Source organism: Desmodus rotundus, chromosome 3 (assembly GCF_022682495.2).
Source record: "Desmodus rotundus isolate HL8 chromosome 3, HLdesRot8A.1, whole genome shotgun sequence".
Lineage (NCBI taxonomy): Eukaryota > Metazoa > Chordata > Mammalia > Chiroptera > Phyllostomidae > Desmodus > Desmodus rotundus.
The window spans coordinates 112,254,653-112,273,801 of NC_071389.1; the positions used below are offsets into that span (position 1 = coordinate 112,254,653).

A 19,149-nucleotide genomic window follows, 5' to 3' on the forward strand; every position below is an offset into this window, starting at 1 on the left:
CTTCAAAGTTCCAGAAAAAATACAACTAAGCGACGAAGAGATAGCCAACCTATCGGATGCACAGTTCAAAGCACTGGTTATCAATATGCTCACAGACTTGGTAGAATCTGTTCGAAAAACAGATGAAAAAATGAAGCCTATGCTAAGAGAAACAAAGGAAAATGTACAGGGAACCAATAGTGATGAGAAGGAAACTGGGACTCAAATCAATGGTGTGGACCAGAAGGAAGAAACAAACATCCAACCAGAAAAGAATGAAGAAACAAGAACTTGGAAAAATGAGGAGAGGCTTAGGAACCTCCAGGACATCTTTAAACTTTCCAACATCCGAATTATAGGGGTGCCAGAAGGAGAAGAGGAAGAACAAAAAATTGAAAACTTATTTGAACAAATAATGAAGGAGAACTTCCCTAATCTGGCAAAGGAAATAGACTTCCAGGAAGTCCAGGAAGCTCAGGGAGTCCCAAAGAAGCTGGACCCAAGGGGGAACACGCCAAGGCACATCATAATTACATTACCCAAGATTAAATGCAAGGACCTACATCCAAGATTACTGTATCCAGCAAAGCTATCACTTAGAATGGAAGGGAAGATAAAGTGCTTGTCAGATAAGGTCAAGTTAAAGAAGCTCATCATCACCAAGCCCTTATTATATGAAATGTTAAAGGGAGTTACCTAAGAAAAAGAAGATCAAAAATAGGAACAGTAAAAATGACAGCAAACTCACAGTTATTAACGGCCACACATAAAACAAAAACGAGAGCAAACTAGGCAAACAACCAGAACATGAGGGTTGTCAATAAGGGAGTGGGAGGGGGAGGGGGGAAAGGTACAGAGAATAAGTAGCATAGATGATAGTTGGAAAATAGATAAGGGGAGGGTAAAAATAGTGTAGGAAATGTAGAAGCCAAAGAACTTATAAGTATGACCCATGGACGTGAACTATAGGGGGGAATGTGGGAGGGAGGGGAGTGGGCAGGATGGAGTGGAGGGGGGGGGGGATGGGACAACTGTAATAGCATAATCAATAAATATATTTTTAAAAAAAAGAAAAAGAAATTTGGTCTCCATCTCATAAGTTAGGAAACCATTTAAGATATTGGAAGAGGAAGAGGGAACTGAATCCATCCTGTTTTAGAAAGATTGCTCTTACAGACCAGGGTGAAGTGGTTGTGAAGCTACTGAAATCAGCAAAAGATGTTAGGGCGTGAGAGGTGGTATTTAGAGTTGTGACCAGAAGATGGTCAGCAGTAAAGAACCCAAACCAAAAGCAACATGGCCAGAAACAAAATTTCCCCCACTCCCCCCTCCTATCTGGCAACCATCAAAACCGTCTCCTTATCCATGATCCTGTCTTTGTTCTTCCTGTACCTAGTTTGTTTTTGAGATTAAATTGTTGATAGATATGTATTTATTGCCATTTTATTATTCATAGGTTTGATCTTTTTTTTTTAAATAAGTCCCTTTAACATTTCATATAATAATGGTTTGGGGATGGTGAACTCCTTTAGTTTTTTCTTGACTGGGAAGCTCTTTATCTGCCCTTTGATTCTAAACGATAGTTTTGCTGGATAGAGTAGTCTTGGCTGTAGGTCCCTGCTTTTCATGACTTTGAATATTTCTTGCCAAACCCTTCAAGCCTGCAAAGTTTCTTTTGAGAAATTGGCTGACAGTCTTAGGGAACTCCCTTGTAGGTAACTGACTTACTTTCTCTTGCTGCTTTTAAGATTCTGTCTTCGTCTTTCAACTTTGCGTTTTTTTTTATGATGTGTCTTGGAGTGGGCCTCGTTACATCCATCTTGTCTGGGACTCTCTGTGCTTCCTGGACTTGCATGTCTATTTCCTTCATTAAATTAGGGAAGTGTTCTTTCATTATTTTTTCAAATAGATTTCCAATTTCTTGCTTCTTCTCTTCTCCTTTTGGCACCCCTATGATGCAAATGTTGTACCTCTTGAAGTTGTCCCAGAGGCTGCTTACGCTATCCTCATTTTTTTGGATTCTTTTTTGTTGTTGTTGATTTTCTGATTGGTTGTTTTTTGCCTCTTTATGTTCCAAATCATTGCTTTGGTTCTCAGCTTCATCCACTCTACTGTTGTTTCCATGTAAATTGTTCTCATTTTAATTCATGTATCCTTCCTTTCTAACTGGATCTTTTTTATGCTGTTGAGTTCCTTACTAACTTCCTTGAGCATCCTTATAACCAGTGTTTTGAACTCTGCATCTGATAACATTGCTTATCTCCGTTTTGTTTAGCTCTTTTTTCTGGAGTTTTGAACTGCTCTTTCATTTGGGCCATGTTTCTTTGTCTCCTTGTTCTGGCAGCCTCCCTGTGTTTGTTTCTCTGTATTAGGTAGAGCTACTATGGCCTAATGTAGTAGGTGTCCTGTAGGGTCCAGTGGCACAGCCTCCCCAGTCACCCAAGCTGGGTGCTTGAGGTGTGCCCTTCATGTGGGCTGAGTACAGCCTTCTCTTGTGGTTGAGCCTCGGTTGCTGTTGGAAGGTTGATGGGAGGCATTTACCCAAGCCACTCAGCAGCAAGGAATGGTTGTGACTACTGAGCACCAACCTCCACCCTCTGTGGAGGATCAGCTGTGCAAGGGCAGGGTGATGGTGCTCCAGTGTGGTCTATAGCTGTCCACTGGTTGCACAGGCTCTGGCATTTCCCAGGTAGTGCATACCAAGGTCAGTCTCCACCTGTGGTCTGCCTGGGGCCACCCTGCATGCGTGCTATAAAGCAATCTTAGATGGCTGCTACTTGTGCTGGGCTTGGAGATTCCCAGCCAAGCTGTAAATACAGGCTGGGTGCTGCTAGTGTTGGGCCTGGATCACTTAGCAAGAGGTACAGGGTCTGGGTGCTCCCTCAGGCAGGCTGTTGCTTGTTTGATAGGATTTAGGAAGTTGTGAAGCATGAGCCAAGGCCAGCCATTCATATGAAAAAGCCACAGTTTACAGCTTGGGTGGGCTGGTAAGTTGTGTGGGACAGAGTCTTAGGGAATCTCCAAGGCTGGGCAAACAGTGTTAGCCATGTTGATGGAGTTTCACATATGGCACCTGCTTGCCATCTCTGTGATTCTGTGGCAGGAAGGCTCCAAAAAGAGACAGTGGCCTCTGCCCTCTTTTCTATCTGGAGACAACTGTCCCTCAGCTCCTGCCTTGATGGCAGACATTTCAGTTCCTTCCTGTATATGTCTGGTGCCTTTCAAGCTGCCACCCTGGTGCTGGAGCTCAGAGAGAGCGAATCCATGTGTGGGTTCTTTAAGGGGAACTGCTTGGGACTCCAGAGGTTTCTTCTGCCAGTAGTCCCTGCTGGTTTTTGCAGCCAGAAGTTATGGGGACTTATCTTCCTGGCACTAGAACCCCAGGTCAGGGGCATGGCTTGGGGCTGGGACTCCTCACTCTCCAGATATCCCTTCCAAATTTTTATCTGCCATGTGTGGATGTGGGACCAGCCTGTGCCGTGTCTCCCCCTACTACCAGTCTTGATGGATATGGTTTTTTTAACTTGTAGTTTTCAAACTTCCATTCAACTCAATTTCTGATGGTTCCAAGTAATGGTTATTGTATATTTTAGTTGTGAATTTGATGTGGTTGTGCAAGGAGGTCAGCCATATTTATCTAAGCTGCCATCTTGACCGGGAGTCAATTGACTTTTACTACCACAGATTAGTTTTGCTTATTTTTAAACTTTGTATACCTAGAATCATACAGTGTGAACTCTTTTGTGTCTAGCTTCTTTCATCAACATCATATTTATGAAATGCATCTCTTAGGTTACATGTAGATATGGTTCATTCATTCTCATCATAATTTATCATTTAGTTGTTGATGGATATTTGGGTTATTCTCAGGTATGGGCTGGTTCTTCTGGATTCTTTTTGCTTCATTAGTCTACATACCTGTTTTTGTGCCAATTGCAAGCTGTATTAACTGTAGCTTTATAATAATGTTTTTCTTCAGACAATTCTTGTTCTTCTTATAACATTGTTCTTCAAGATTGTATTGGCTATCCTTGGCTCTCTGCATTTCCACTTACAGTTTGAATCACCTTGTCAATTTATACACAAACACACATCTGGCAGAGTTTTGATTTGGATTGCACTAAATCTATACATTAATTGGGGCAGAATTAACACTTTTATTAATATAACATTGAGTCTTCCAATCCATGACCATGTTATATCCCTTCACTTAAGATATTTTTTTAAATTTAAGTATAGTTGGTATACAATCTTATATTGGTTATATTAGTTTCAGGTGTACAGTATAGAAATTCAACATTTTTATACCTTACAATGTGACTACCTCACTAACTCTAATAATCATCTGTCACCATGTAAACTTACCACAGTATTATTGACTATATTCCTCTTTCCCTCTTATCCAGCCCTCCACCCACCCCGCCCCTTCTGATAACCATCCCTTTGGTCTCTGTTTCTATGAGTCTGTTTTCATTTCGTTAGTTTGTGGAATATTACACAATGATGAAAAAGAATGCAATCTTGCCATTTGCAACAGCATGAATGGATCTGAGGGTATCATGCTAAGTGAAATAAGTCAAACAAAAAGACAAACATCATATGGTTTGATTTATTAATATATATGAACTCTAGCATTTCTTTATTTCTCTGAATGACGTGTTATAGTTTTCAATGTAGAGGTCTTAGTAACCATTTGAGAGAGCAATTTCGGTGACAAAAATTAAAAGACATTAAGGAGGGAAATTAGAAACAGGTAGCACATCTAGACTGTTCTCTTGAAGTGCTTGGTGAAGAAAGAAAGAGAAAAATTCATCCTAGCTTGTGAGAGAAACAGATGAAAAAGGTCTCTTCAGAATGAGAGTGCCCTGGCAGCCCTGGGGAAGGCGCGGGGGCAGGCGGAGACTGGAAGCGCAGTTTGTTGAAGGGACGCACCATGGAAGGGTGGCTGAGGTTGGCCTGGAGAGGGAGGAACATGCACCATTGTGGGACATTTGGAGGTAGGAAGTTTCATGGCTGCATTCCCTGTGACAGTTTCCTCAGAATCACTGGTTGCTTCTACAGCGAGTGGCCCTGAGCCACCGTCATGTTGTGCCCTTTGCCGCTCACAGCACCACACACCACAGGCGGGAAGTTGGCAGCAGCCAGACTTGGTGCCCTCATGGTCATTCTAATCCACATTTTCAAATCCCTGTTTCTTTTAGCACAGCATATTATTTTATATTTTCTCTAATGGAGGGACACACCTGTACATTTATGGTTCCAGTAGTCCTTTCCTCCAGAGAGTCTTAGTTAAATTAAGGTTCAGTGGAAAGGAGCTTTTCACTAAATCTTGAGGTGCCCAAGAGGCTTGAGGAAGATTTTATAGTATGGATCTTTTGTATATGGAGGAAACTAAGGGGCTAAGATACGAGGTTTAATGTACAAGTTACAGAAGGTGCTTGCAGTATTCATGGGGACAAATTTGTTTTGCAATTCAGTGGAAAGTATTTTGGAAGTGATTTTAAGTTTGTTGTTTGTCTTTGATGCAAAGCTTTCAATACATACGCAAACTATTGTTCATATCCAGAGAAGGAATTATGTAAACTTCTGTGCTGCACATATAGTTATGGTACTTTTAAGAAAGTAAAGAAGACTGTACTTTTCACTGTAGTTACTCGCAGTGATGGAATTTGCCTACCGATATTAGGGAGCAGAGGATAGGAAATGGAAGATCTTGTTGGATAGCTGGGTCTTACATATACTAAGTTTGAATTTGTAGCTTTAACAAGGAAGAGAAAGAGGGAGAGAGAAGAATTTAATTCATTGCAGCTAAGATATAATAAGCATTTTCATTAAATCCCAAACATTATGTTTGTACTTTGGGGAAATTCTTTGCTGGTGTTAAGTATAAAGGGGCATTTCTTTGGTGAGAAGGTGAGAGATGGATAGGCAGGCATGGAGGGTGTGTCCAGCAGTGGCAAGGGGGAGAGGGAACAAGAATATCTTGAGTGAGATCTGGTAGATTAGGTTTCAGAAGCTGGAATACACCCTTCCCAATGTATCCATAGGACCTGCTGCATATGGAAACCATACAAAAACTTCCTTCTTTACATGTGATGCACATGCTAACGAAATACTTAAAAATAACAAGGTACTAATGCATTTCAAGATTTGTTTTCACACCTGTGCTGTGTAAGGTTTTAGTTTGGTTACTTTACACTGCCTTTCTTTCCTAAGTGGTCTAAAGGGTTTAACAACGCTTTCCTGTACTCCTTTGACTTCTGAATGACTGAAACTTTGCATTTCAAAGTCAGAATAAAAGCCCTCATTTTAAAAGTAATTTCTGTTTCACAAGAAAGGTTGATCTTTGAGATTTTTTTTTTCAGGGCAGGAAATTTTAGCATATAATGGATCAAGTGCCAATGAAATCTCTCCACGCTCTGCCATGCCCACATTTAATACTGCTTTCAGATAAAATGAAAGCTGTGCATCCTCCCGGGGGAACAGAGGAGGGCCTACCAGATGTAAAGCAACTGCAGTTAATGAAGGAACACTTCCTTTTCTAAACTTTTTGATTCTTCTGATCCCTTTATTTTTTTAAACACTTTTTCCTGGGCAAACCATTCATTAGAACTTGGAAAAGGCACAGCCTTATGGTCTACCTCTGGCTTTTCGGTCCCCCTCATCTTTTTCCAGCGCCTTTAGTTATACTTCCTCCTCCAGTGCTGATCACTGTGCCCGCTTCTTGTTTATACCCTCTGACATTTGAAGGTAATAATCATATTCCCTTCCCTTGGTGTTCATTTAGGCAGGTCTACTATTTAGCTCTTCTAATCCTGCCTCATAAAAGGATCCTTTCAGCTTCTTAGTCATGCTTGCCACTTTTCTTTGAACTTATTCCAGTTTGTCTCCATTTTTCTGGTAATGAGGTGCCTGAAATGGAACACAGTTCCTAGGTGTGGCTTCGCGGCAGCCACGAAATGGACCGGGGGGGGGGGGGGGGGGGGGTCCGCTGAGGGATAGTGCCCAGGTCTGGCCAGCCCTGGGACTTTGTCACCCTCAGAGAGGGGGTATTGATTCTATGAAGACCAAGTACATCTCGTATTCCTGGGCTTCAATAAGTAGCTCAGTGCATTTCCTCCTTCATGCCTTATTAGCTCATTCTCCTTTTCCATTGGGAATGACCTTTTTTCCTGTCCTATAATATCAATTGCCACTTTCATTCTCCTTCTCCTTTTTGCCCAAACAGAAGGCAGGAGCACTTTATGCCTTTCTGACTTACTGCTCAGTGTTTTGCATGGAGTACTCAGTCAGTAGTTTTTTACAGTTTTATTGAGATAGAATTCACACACCATACAATACACCCATTTAAACTGTATGATTCAGTAGGTTTAATATGTCCTCTGAATTATGCAACCATCACCACAACTGATTTTCAAACATTTTCGTCATTTCAAAAAGAAATCCATACATAGCAGTCACTCTGTATCACCCCATTCCACGCCAGCCCAAGGCAACCACTAATCTGCTTTCTGTCTCTCGATTTGCCTGGTCTGGACATTTTATAAAAATGGAATCATACATTACGTGGTCTTTTGTGACTGGTTTATTTCACCTAATGTGTTTATGGTTCATGTTATAGCAGGTATGGTTTTTATCAGATTTTCATTCCTTTTCAATTGGCAAATCAGTCGCTACTTTTTAAGTGAATATTTTATACATTTCTGTGTTCCTTCTCAGCATCTTAGAATACAATAATTACACATTTAAAATGCATGTAGCTTTGAATATATTATATACCTTTATTTATATTTCTTATAATAAAATTGATGTTGCTTCTGGTATTAAATAATATGGAAGCATACAGAGTAAAACTGGAAGTCCTTCCACCCACTCAGACCAGCCACTCAATAGTGTTGTGTTTTTGCTGTCATACATTTTTTTATACATAGGTCCATCCAGGCATAAAGCTCTCTCTCACCTCTTTTTTGATGCTAAGTTTGTTAATAAATTTTTGCTCTTATAAATTTCCTTGGTAAACATACTTATATACATTCTTGAACTTCTTACTGGTATTTCTATAGAATATACTCTTAAAAGTAGAATTATTTGATCAAAGGATACATACAATTAAATTTGGTTGATAAGACCATATTGTGTGCCAGTCTACATTCCCATCAATAGTGGTATAAAGAGTACCCACTTCCCCAAATCCTTACCAGTACTGATTTTTAACAGTCTTTGAAACTTTTGCCAATGTGATAAGGGAGGGAAAACCCTATCTTGTTTAACTTGTATTTCTTTAATTTTTTAATGAAATTGAATATTTTTATGTTTTTATTAGCCATTTGTATTTTTTCCATGAGTTTTTTGTTATATGCTCTGGCCATTTTTCTGTTATTAAACTTATAGTACCACTTTTATAATATATTGATACTAGTCCTTTGTCATTTTGTTCTTTGTCTTATTTATCATGTTTCCTAAGCCATCACTTGCATTTTAATTTAAGTTATATCTCTTCTGTCTCCATATAATCACTTTAAATTTCTGTACAGTCAAATTTGCCCTTTATTTTCCTTTTATAGCTTTCTTTAAACACGTTACCCTCTGTCTTAATCAGTTCAAGCAGCTATAACAAAATACCATAACCTGTGTGGCTTATCAAAAACAGAAATTTATTTCTCACCATTCTGGAGTCTGGCAGTCCAAGGTCATGATGCCAGCATGGCAGGTTCTAGTGAGGACCTTCCGCCACGTCACAGACTGCCTCCTTTTCCTTGGCTCCTCAGATGGTGGAAAGAGCTCCAGCTAGCTCTCTGAACTCTTCTTATTAAGGGTGCTGTTCTCATTCATGCAAGTTTCACTCTCATAGCCACATTATCTCACAAAGGTCCCACCCCAAAATACCAACACACTAAGATTAGGATTTCCACATACATATTGGGGGAGCGGGTACACAAACATTCAGTCTATTGCAAAATATAAAATAAAAAGCATTTACCTGTCCCCCAGCCCAAGATGATAAAAAATGCTCCTAAATTTGCTTCTGTACTTTCAAGGTACAATTTTAATAAGTTTTTACTGAGATATAATTGACATGTAACATCATCATATTTGTTTCAGGTCTACAAAATAATAATTTGATATTTGTATATATTGCAAAATGATCACCACCATAACTCAAGTTACCATCCATCACCTGTTATTTTTTCTTGTGATAAGAACTTTTAAGATCTAATCTCTTAGCATATTTCAAATATTCAGTACAGTGTTATTAACTGTAGTCACCACGCTGTGCACTACATCCCCAGGACTTACTTCTTTTATAACTGGGAATTGTACCTTTTACCCCCTTTGCCCTTTTCCCCACCCACTCACCCCTCACCTCTGGTCGTCAACAATCTATTCTGCCTATGATTTTAATTTGTTGTTGTCGTTTTCTTTAGATTCCACATATAAGTGAGATCATATCATATTTATCTTTCTCTGTCTAGCTTATTTCATTTAACATAATACCCTTAAATTTTGTCTATATTGTTGCAAATGGCAGAATTTCCTTCTTTTTTAGGCTTAAATAATGTTTCATTCTGTTTGTGTGTATGTGTGTGTGTGTTTGTTTACATTTTCTTTATCCATTCATCCATCAATGGACACTTAGTTTGCTCCTATCCCTCGGCTATTGTAAATAATGCTGCCATGGACATGGGGGTGTGTATATCTTTTTCAGTTAGTGTTTTCATTTTGTTTGGATAAATATCCAGAAGTAGAATTGATGGATCATATTGTAGTTCTATTTTTAACTTTCTGAGGAACCTCTCTACTGTTTTCTATAGGTGCTACACCCATTCACATTCCCACCAACAGTGCCTGAGTGTTCCCTTTTCTCCACATCTTCAGCAACATTTATTATTTCTTGCCTTTTTGATGATACTGTTCTAACAGGTGTGAGGTGATAGCTTATTGTGGTTTTGATTTGCATTTCTCTCATGATTAGTGATGGTGAGCCCTTTCTCATGTACCTGTTGGCCATCTTTATGTCTTCAGAAATATGTCTACTCAGTACCCTGGCTGGTGTTGCTCAGTGTATTGAGTGTCAGCCTGCAAACCAAAGGGTCACCGGTTTGATTCCCAGTCAGGGCACATGCCTGTTTTGCAGGCTGGGTGCCCAATTGGGGGCCTGTGAGAGGCAACCACACACTGATGTTTCTCTCCTGCTTATGTTTTTTCTCTCTTACTGCTTATGTTTTCTTCTAGAAGTTTTTAGATTTCAGGTGTTATATTCAAGTCTAATTCATTTTGAGTTAATATTTGTGTGTGGTGTTAGATAATGGTCCAGTCTCATTCTTTTGCACGTGGCTGTCCAGTTTTCCTTTATTGAAGAGACAGACTACCCCTTCCCAACTGCATATTCCCGACTCCTTTGTCATAAATTAATTGACCATATATGTGTGTGCTTATTTCTGGGCTCTCTTTTCTGGTTCATTGATCTGTGTGCCCACTTTTATGCCAGCACCATACATTATAATTACTATAGCTTTATAATATAGTTTGAAATCAGGGAGCATCACGCCTCCAGCTTTGTTTCTCTTTCTCAAGATTGCTTTATTTGAAGTCTTTCATGGTTTCATACAAATTTTAGAATTGTTCTATTTCTGTAAAAAATGCCATTGGAATTTTGATAGGGATTGCATTCAATCTTCAGATTGCTCTGGGTAGTATGGACTTTTAATAATTTCAATTATTTTAATCTGTGAACATGGAATCTTTTCATTTACTCTTGTCTTCAACTTCTTTCAGCAACATCTTAGAGTTTTTAGTGCCCAGGTCTTTTACCTCATTGGTTGAATTTATTCATATGTATTTTATTCCTTTTGATATGATTATAAATGAGATTGCTTTCTTACTATCTCTTTCTGAATTCTTTATTTGTATATAGAAACAACAGATTTTTGTATTATTTTGTTTAATAGCTTTAACGGTTTTTTTGTTGAATCTTTAGGGTTTCCTATATATAAGATGTTATCTGCAAAGATTGTCAGTTTTACTTCTCTTTCTATTTGGATGCCTTCTTATTTCTTTTTCTTGTCTAATTGCTCTGGCTAGGACTTCTAATATTATGTTGAACAAAAGTGGCAAAGTGGCATCATTATCTTTTTCCTTATCTTAAAGGAAAGCTTTCTTTTCAGCTTTTCACCATTGAGTATGATCCTAGCTTTGGGCATGTCATACATGGCCTTTATTATGTTGGGGTATGTTCTCTCTGGGTTACATTTGAATTTGGTCAAATGCTTTTTCTGCATTTATTGAGATGATCATACATTTTATCCTTCACTTTTCTAATGTGGTGTATCACATGTATTGATTTACAGATGTTAAACTACCCTTGCATCACTGAAATAAATCCCACTTGATCATGATGTATGATCCTTTTAATGAATTGTTGAATTGGTTTATTCATATTTTGTTGAAGGATTTTTGCATTAGTGTTTATCATGGATATTGGCCTGCAATTTTCTTTTTGTATGGTGTCCTTGTTTATTTTTGGTATCAGGGTAATACTGGCCTTGTAAGATGAGTTTGGAAGTTTACCCTCCACTTTTATTTTTTGGAAGAGTTTGAGAAGGATTAGTATTAATTCTTCTTTGAATGTGGGGTAGAATTCACCTGTGAAGTCATCTCTCTGGTCCTGGAATGTTGTTTGTTGGGAGGTGGTTGATTACTAATTCAGTCTCCTTAATAGTGTTCAGTTTGTTCAGATTTTCTATTTCTTCATGATGCAGTCTTGGTATGTTTTATGTTTCTAGGAGCTTACCCATTTCTTCTAGGTTTTCCAATTTGTTGCAATACAGTTGTTCATAGTAGTCTCTTAGGATTCTTTGTATTTCTGTGCTTTTGGCTTTCGGTTGTAACATCTCCTCTTTCATTTCCAACTTTGAGTTTTCTCTCTTTTCCCCATGGTAAGTCTAGCTAAAGGTTTGCCAATTTCGTTTATCTTTTCAAAAACAGCTCTTAGTTGAAAATTTCCCATTACCCTTTTAGTTTCTAAGCCAGTTATTTCCATTCTGATCTTTGTTATTTCCTTCCTTCTAACTCTGGGCTTTGTTCTTCATTTTATAGTTCCTTGAGGTGTGCAATTATGTTGCTTATTTGAAATCTTTTTTTTCCTTAATGTAGGCATTTATCTCTATGACCTTTCCTCTTAGAACTGGTTTTGCTGCATCCCATAAACTTTGCTGTATTGTACAGTATTTCAATTTTCACTTGTCTCAAGGTATTTTATTTCTTGTTCTATTTCTTCTTTGACCACTTGGTTTTTCAGTTGCATGCCGTTTAATCTCCACATATGTGTGAATATGTCAGTTTACTTCTTTTAATTGATTTCTAGTTTCATACCATTGTGGTCAGAATAGATGCTTGATGAGATTTTAGTCTTCTTAAATTTATTAACACTTGTTTTGTGGTATAACATATGGTCTTTCCTGGAGAATATTCCATGTGCACTTGAGAAGAATGTATATTCACACCATAATTTTTAAATTTGGATCTTCAGCCAGTTTGAAGTTTATGTGTGTACACAAATGAGCAGGACTCTAACTACAGCTATGCCCAGACAGCCTAAAATGGTCATGGATTTCTAATGCCTCCCAATCATATTCCAAATCCCACTGATCAAATTTTATCAATATAACACTTCTAACTACTATACTTTTATACTGTGTTTTATAATCTGATAGAGCAACTCCCACATAATTTTTATTTCTTTGAAATATTTTTTGACTCTTACATATTTACACTTCAGGATAAATTTTAGAATCAGTTATGAAGTTCCAGAAAGAGTCTTTGGCAATTGATTTGGAAATGTATCTATAGTATACTTTTAAGTAAAAAAACAAAGTCAGTGTACAATATCATTGCCATGTTGTTTCCAAAATTACATGTGCCTATGATAAAAGTCGCAAAAGATACATGACAAAATATATAGCAGTAGTTACCTCCTGATGCTAATCTTGTGATTTTTTTTCTTGGTGCTTTTCTTATCCAAATTTTCTACAATGCATATGTAATACTTTTTAAATCCAAAAAAACCTGGAAAGTGTTACTAAAATAAAATGTATTCATTAGTAACTTCTTGTTTGTCTACTTAACATAACAGAAGCCAAATAGAATTTTAAAATATTTCACAGGAAATAAATATGTGACTTGTAGAGAGTCAAGTACAGATACCTGGCTCAGCATGTAAACCACAGTTGTTCAGAATATTCCCGAGAATAATCTGAAGCAGTACAACCTGGCATTGTCCTTGCTCACTTTGAGTGGTTGATTTCAATTCCACTGAAGAGACTTGAGAGTTGTAGTCCTTTCACACCGCAGTACTTCTGGATTATATTCTGCGCAGCTATGTTTACAAGGCACTTGGCCTCCTTGGTTTCCCCATTTCAGAGATTTATATTTATATGACACAGCCAGGCCTTGTTATGCACCCAGACTTAGCGTAGTCTAAAGCCAGCCCTTGGAGAATCAAGATGGTGGCATAGGTAGACACACTGCACCTCCTCACACAACCAGAACTGACAGAAAATCGAATGGCAAGGAAGTCCGACACCAAGTAGATAAAAAAGAAACATACATCCAGACCGGTAGGAGGGGCAGAGACAGGTACCAGGGCAGAGAGGACTAGCGTGGCCGTGGCGGGACCGAGACTGGCGGAGTGTGGGACGAAAAGGGGCAGGCAGTCTGACCACTAGCAGACCCTGCGGCCCCACATTCGCGCACATATAAACCGAGAGGTCCAGACTCAGAGTGGCGGAGAACAGGGCAGGCAGAGCGGCGGGTAGCACCCCGCTGCCCCACACTCGTGCACAGATAAACCGGGACAAATGGTGGGGAGCGAAGCAGACCGCACAACCCAGGGCTCCAGCGCAGGGAAATAAAGCCTCAAACCTCTGATTGAAAACTCCTGTGGGGGTTGGGGTGGCAGGAGGAGAGACTCCCAGCCTCACAGGAGAGTTTGTTGGAGAGACCCACAGAGGCCTTGAGTGTGCACAAGCCCACCCACTGGGGAACCAGCACCAGAGGGGCCCAATTTGATTGTGGGTAGCAGAGGGAGTGACTACAATCCAGTGGAGAGTGGAGTGGGCGCCATTGCTCCCTCTCGGCTCCTCCCCCATGTACAGCGTCACCACACAGCGACCAGTGTTACCCGGACTCCACCCCTTTAAGTAAGACGCGCCAAGACAAAAAAAAAAAAATGGGCCAAATGACAGAACACTTCAAAGCTCCAGAAAAAATACAACTAAGCAAGGAAGAGATAGCCAACCTATCGGATGCACAGTTCAAAACACTGGTTATTAAGACACTCACAGAATTGGTTGAATTTGTTCGAAAACCAGATGAAAAAATGAAGCCTATGCTAAGAGAAACAAAGGAAAATGTACAGGGAACCAGTAGTGATGGGAAGGAAACTAAGACTCAAATCAGTGGTGTGGACCAGAAGGAAGAAAGAAACATCCAACTAGAAAAGAATGAAGAAACAAGAATTCGGAAAAATGAGGAGAGGCTTAGGAACCTCCAGGACATCTTGAAACATTCCAACATCCAAATTATAGGGGTGCCAGAAGGAGAAGAGGAAGAACAAAAAATGGAAAACTTATTTGAACAAATAATGAAGGAGAACTTCCCCAGTCTGGCAAAGGAAATAGACTTCCAGGAAGTCCAGGAAGCTCAGAGAGTCCCAAAAAAAGCTGGACCCAAGGAGGAACACACCAAGGCACATCATAATTACATTACTCAAGATTAAGCAGAAGGAGAGAATCTTAGAAACAGCAAGAGAAAAGGACACAGTTACCTACAAAGGAGTTCCCATAAGACCGTCAGCTGATTTCTCCAAAGAGACCTTACAGGCAAGAAGGGACTGGCAAGAAGTATTCCAAGTCATGAAAGGCAAGGGCCTACATCCAAGATTACTGTATCCAGCAAAGCTATCATTTAGAATGGAAGGGCAGATAAAGTGCTTCTCAGATAAGGTCAAGTTAAAGGAGTTCATCATCACCAAGCCATTATTATATGAAATGTTAAAGGGACTTATCTAGGAAAAAGAAGATCAAAAATATGAACAGTAAAAATGACAGCAAACTCACAGTTATTAACAACCACACCTAAAGCCAAAACAAAACTAAGCAAACAACTAGAACAGAAACAGAACCACAGAAATGGAGATCACATGGAGGGTTGTCAATAGGGGAGAGGGAGGGGGAGCGAGGGGAAGTTAAAGAGAATAAGTAGCATAGATGATAGGTGGAAAATAGGGGGAGGGTAAGAATAGTGTAGGAAATGTAGAAGCCAAAGAACTTATAAGTATGACCCATGGACATGAACTATAGGGGGGGAATGTGGGAGGGAGGGGGTGGGCAGGATGGAGTTGAGTGAAGGGGCGGAAATGGGACAACTTTAATAGCATAATCAATAAATATATCAAAAAATAAAATTAAATAAATAAAGCCACCCCTTGCATGTCTTGATCTTTTAGTCAACATTTGTCAGGAAGAAGATTGCTGAATCTGTTCCCAGGTCTTTGATATATTTGAAGAAGCAGCATGTTAGTTCTTGGCTCAGAGCATCTAGATTTTATCGACACTATAGTTAGAACTTGGTTCTTTTTGCTTTTTAATCTATGTGGACTTTTTGAGTAATCTTACTGATTTAGTAAAAAAACAGTAACAATAATTATAACAACATCTAACACTTATCAAGCATTTTCTATGTGTCAGGCATTGTACTGCACCTTATAAGAATATCTCATTAAATCTTTAAAACAACCCTATAAATGTTATTGCCCCATTTTATGGATGAGGAAACTGAGGCTCCAGGTCATGCAAACTAACAGTTGGCAGAGCTGACTTTGAAACCCGGGCAGCCTAACTCTCTGGAGCTTGTGTTCCTAACTACACTTTAAATTCAATTTTTAATTTCCCTCCTTCCCTAAAACCTGCTTTGCTTCCTGTATTTTCAGTCTTCTTTATCTAATATCCCCAGCTAGAACTGTCAAACTTATTTTCCATTCTCTATAACTTAACTCAACCTCTTATCAGTCCTACCTTTGGAAAGTCTTACATCTGTCCACTCCTCTCCACGTGCCCAGACCCTACCTTCATTTTAACCCTCCTCACCTCCCACCTGGGCTTGTAGCAGTTACCCCCCTTGACTATTCTATTTACACTCAGTCTAACATGTTTTTATCTTTATAGCTATCTTCTAAGAAAATGAAGCTGATCATGTCTCTGTACTATTTAAAGCCTCTTATACTTCCTTTTGTTGTTGTCTTAACCAGATTACATCTGAACTCCTTAGCTTCACATCTACAGTTGGGCCCCAGTCTTGTCTCTTCAGCTTCATTTCCTCTCATTCCCCACCCACTCCCCTTACCTTGTGCTCCCACCATATTGACTGGCTCGCTCCTTCCGAGATCTGTGCCAAGCCCTTTATAGCTCTGCATCTCTGCACTTGTTTCATCTGCTGAAAGCCTCTTCTGTCTTTGATCTCCCAGACAAACTCCTATTCAGCTCTCAAGATCCAAATCATATGTTGCCTTTAGTAACATCTTCTTGGATTCCTCCAGGATGAAAGCGTCATTCTTACATCTTCCCTGTAGCATAGGTCCATGCCCGGTTACGGCCCGTACCATACTAGGTTGTAATTATCTGTTTATATGTTTGTCTTTTTTATTAAAAAGGATCTTACTAAATGGATCTTGAGGGCAAGAACCAAATCCAGGCCCTGAATAAATGTTGGTTTAGTACTTGAAGGAATATCTAGGAGGGTATTTAGAACAATAAGAAGGTAGAAATATACTTACCCCTAAGCAAAGACTGTCATGTGTAAATTAACAGGCCTAAGGTTGGGTAGTTTAATGCACTGAATAAAAGTGTCACATGGAAATAGGGGAAGTCTTTTAAATCATAAGTTTCCCTTGGTCAAGGACCATTATGCAAGATTAAGATCCTGTCTGGGATAATCCATGTACCTGTGTGATATTGTGGCACCATGGAGAGAACTCTTCCCCCGGAATGAGAGGCCTGGGATTGGAGTCCCAGCTCTGCAAATTACCATATTTAGGACTTGGAAGAGTCACTAACTTCCTTGGACCTCATTTTCATGAAAACACATTTGATATTTACATTTACACTTTCATGGTTGTTAATTTAGATGCAGGAAGACCTCGCATAGAAAGTGTCTCTTTTGTCATTCCTTTTTCTTTAACTTTGTTGAGGTATAATTGGCAGACAAAAGTGTGATATATTTAAAGTGTACAACACAAGGATTTGATACACATACATTATGTGAGGATTCCCACTAGCAAGTTAGCACATTCATTACTCACATAGTTCCTTTTTTTCTTCACGAGAATACTCAGGTTACACTCTCTGAGCACTTTCAGTTTTACAGTGCAGTATAATCCACTATTGTCACTGGGTTTACCCTTCGATCCTCAGACCACTTTCATCTTGTATCTGAAAGTGTGTGCCCTCTTAGCACCCTCTCCCCATCTCCCCCACTCCCCAGCCCCCTGGCCACTACTGTTGCACTCTCTGATTTTATGAATTCCACTTTTTCTTTGTTTTCAAACTTCACATTTAAGTGATACCTTGCAGCCTTTGTCTTTCTCTGCCTGGACTATTTCACTTAGCGTAATGCCCTCCAAGTTCATCAATGCTGTTGCAAATGTCATTTCTCTATTGATAAATGATAATTCTTAACTCAGTGCAAATAGGATTGTTGTATTTGATCTGAAATCCATCTTTCCTCTCCCTTTCAGCTTCAAAAGGAGTTGGAGAAAGTTGAGCGGGACAATGCAGAGCTGCAGGAGTTTGCCAATGCCATTCTCCAGCAGATAGCGGATCACTGCCCCGACATCCTGGAGCAGGTGGTCAACGCATTGGAAGAGTCGTCCTGACTCTGCTTCACGGCACGTGGCAAGCCCAGCAGCCCAATATAGTGCACCCAGGAGCCAAGAAAAGATAACTGCAAGGAACAGGCACCCTGCAAACACCACGAACTCTGTCCTGCCTTGGATAGTCTTTCGAGTGTGATTCCAGCACCTTTCTACAAGTCTGTCGTCTTACTCTGCCTTTCTACTTGGGATGTTTTCTCTACACTTACTTTTTGATGTCCTGGGTGGGTAAGTGACCAAGTCTCCATGAAGAACTGCCATCTAGTCATCAACAGTGAAGAACTCTAGAAGCTGGTGGCTCTGCCCTCACGGAGGAACATGGAGTAGGGAGCTTCTTACCTTCTGTCTGTGACCTGAGAACTAAATCTGGAATCTGCTTGGAGTTCAACGTCCTAAGAGAAGAGAGACGAGTGTCCTAATATCACAATAGGTGCTTTCTCCTAAAAAGGTATAAAAAATATCAAAGATATTATTAGAAAAAGAGAGAATGGGGACAAAGAGAAAACCAACTCTTCTTTTTATGATCTCTGTGTTTACTTTCCATCTGCAATGTCTCATGCAGACGAGCTGCAAGCAGCCCTCCCTGTGGCTCCATGAGCACTAATGCCCTAACCTGCCCGTCTCACTTACCTGCGCTCTTCTCCTTGGCCAGTTAGCAAGAGGACAGTGCAAGCAGCTCTCCCCCTGGTCCCTCTCGTGTAAGACCTGTGGCCTTTTACGTAGTTTGCCAGATGGTGTATCTCTCTAATGGAAAGAGAAGAGGGGTTTACATGAGGACCGTCATCCCAGGTCTGCATCTGTAGATGAGTGTCCTCAGGGTCAGGCTGGTTTCTCCTGAACATCTTTCTCATCAGGCCCCTGAGACCCCCAAAAATGCTTCTGCCTTCCCACCACCATGCCCCAAGATCTTGCAGCCCAGCGCTCACTGAATTTTGTGACCCACCTTCCACCCTTACAGCCTTACTCACGATTCACACTCCTAGAACCTTATCCTCGCACATTGTCTGGAACCTCCTTCTGGCACAAATGAATGTTTCTCATCCACCACAGTTTCCTTCCTCCATTCTTTCATTCAAAGAATATTTATGAAATGCCTACTGTTAGACAGTCTTCCTTGGAAAACAGTGAGGGAGAGGTGTAAAGGATTCTATGAGACATACCTGCCTAAATCAAAGTGGTGAAAGGCACACCCTTCCCCTCCGCCATCTTAAAAGAAGTATCTTTTTCCAGAAAAGTCTTTCACA

The 19,149-nt window shown here is 39.9% G+C and overlaps 1 protein-coding gene across 12 annotated transcripts in view; it reads left to right on the plus strand.

Moving 5' to 3' along the window:
- ERC1 (ELKS/RAB6-interacting/CAST family member 1) overlaps positions 1 to 18,763 on the plus strand; it is a 536,970-nt gene extending 518,207 nt beyond the window's left edge. For all 12 annotated transcript variants that reach the window (XM_053920835.2, XM_053920834.2, XM_053920839.2 and 9 more), the window contains one exon: positions 17,771 to 18,763. In XM_053920835.2, coding sequence (XP_053776810.1) covers positions 17,771 to 17,908 — 138 coding nt within the window. In that variant the 3' untranslated portion in view covers positions 17,909 to 18,763. The remainder of the gene's footprint in view (positions 1 to 17,770) is intronic.
- Positions 18,764 to 19,149: the final 386 nt, after the last annotated feature.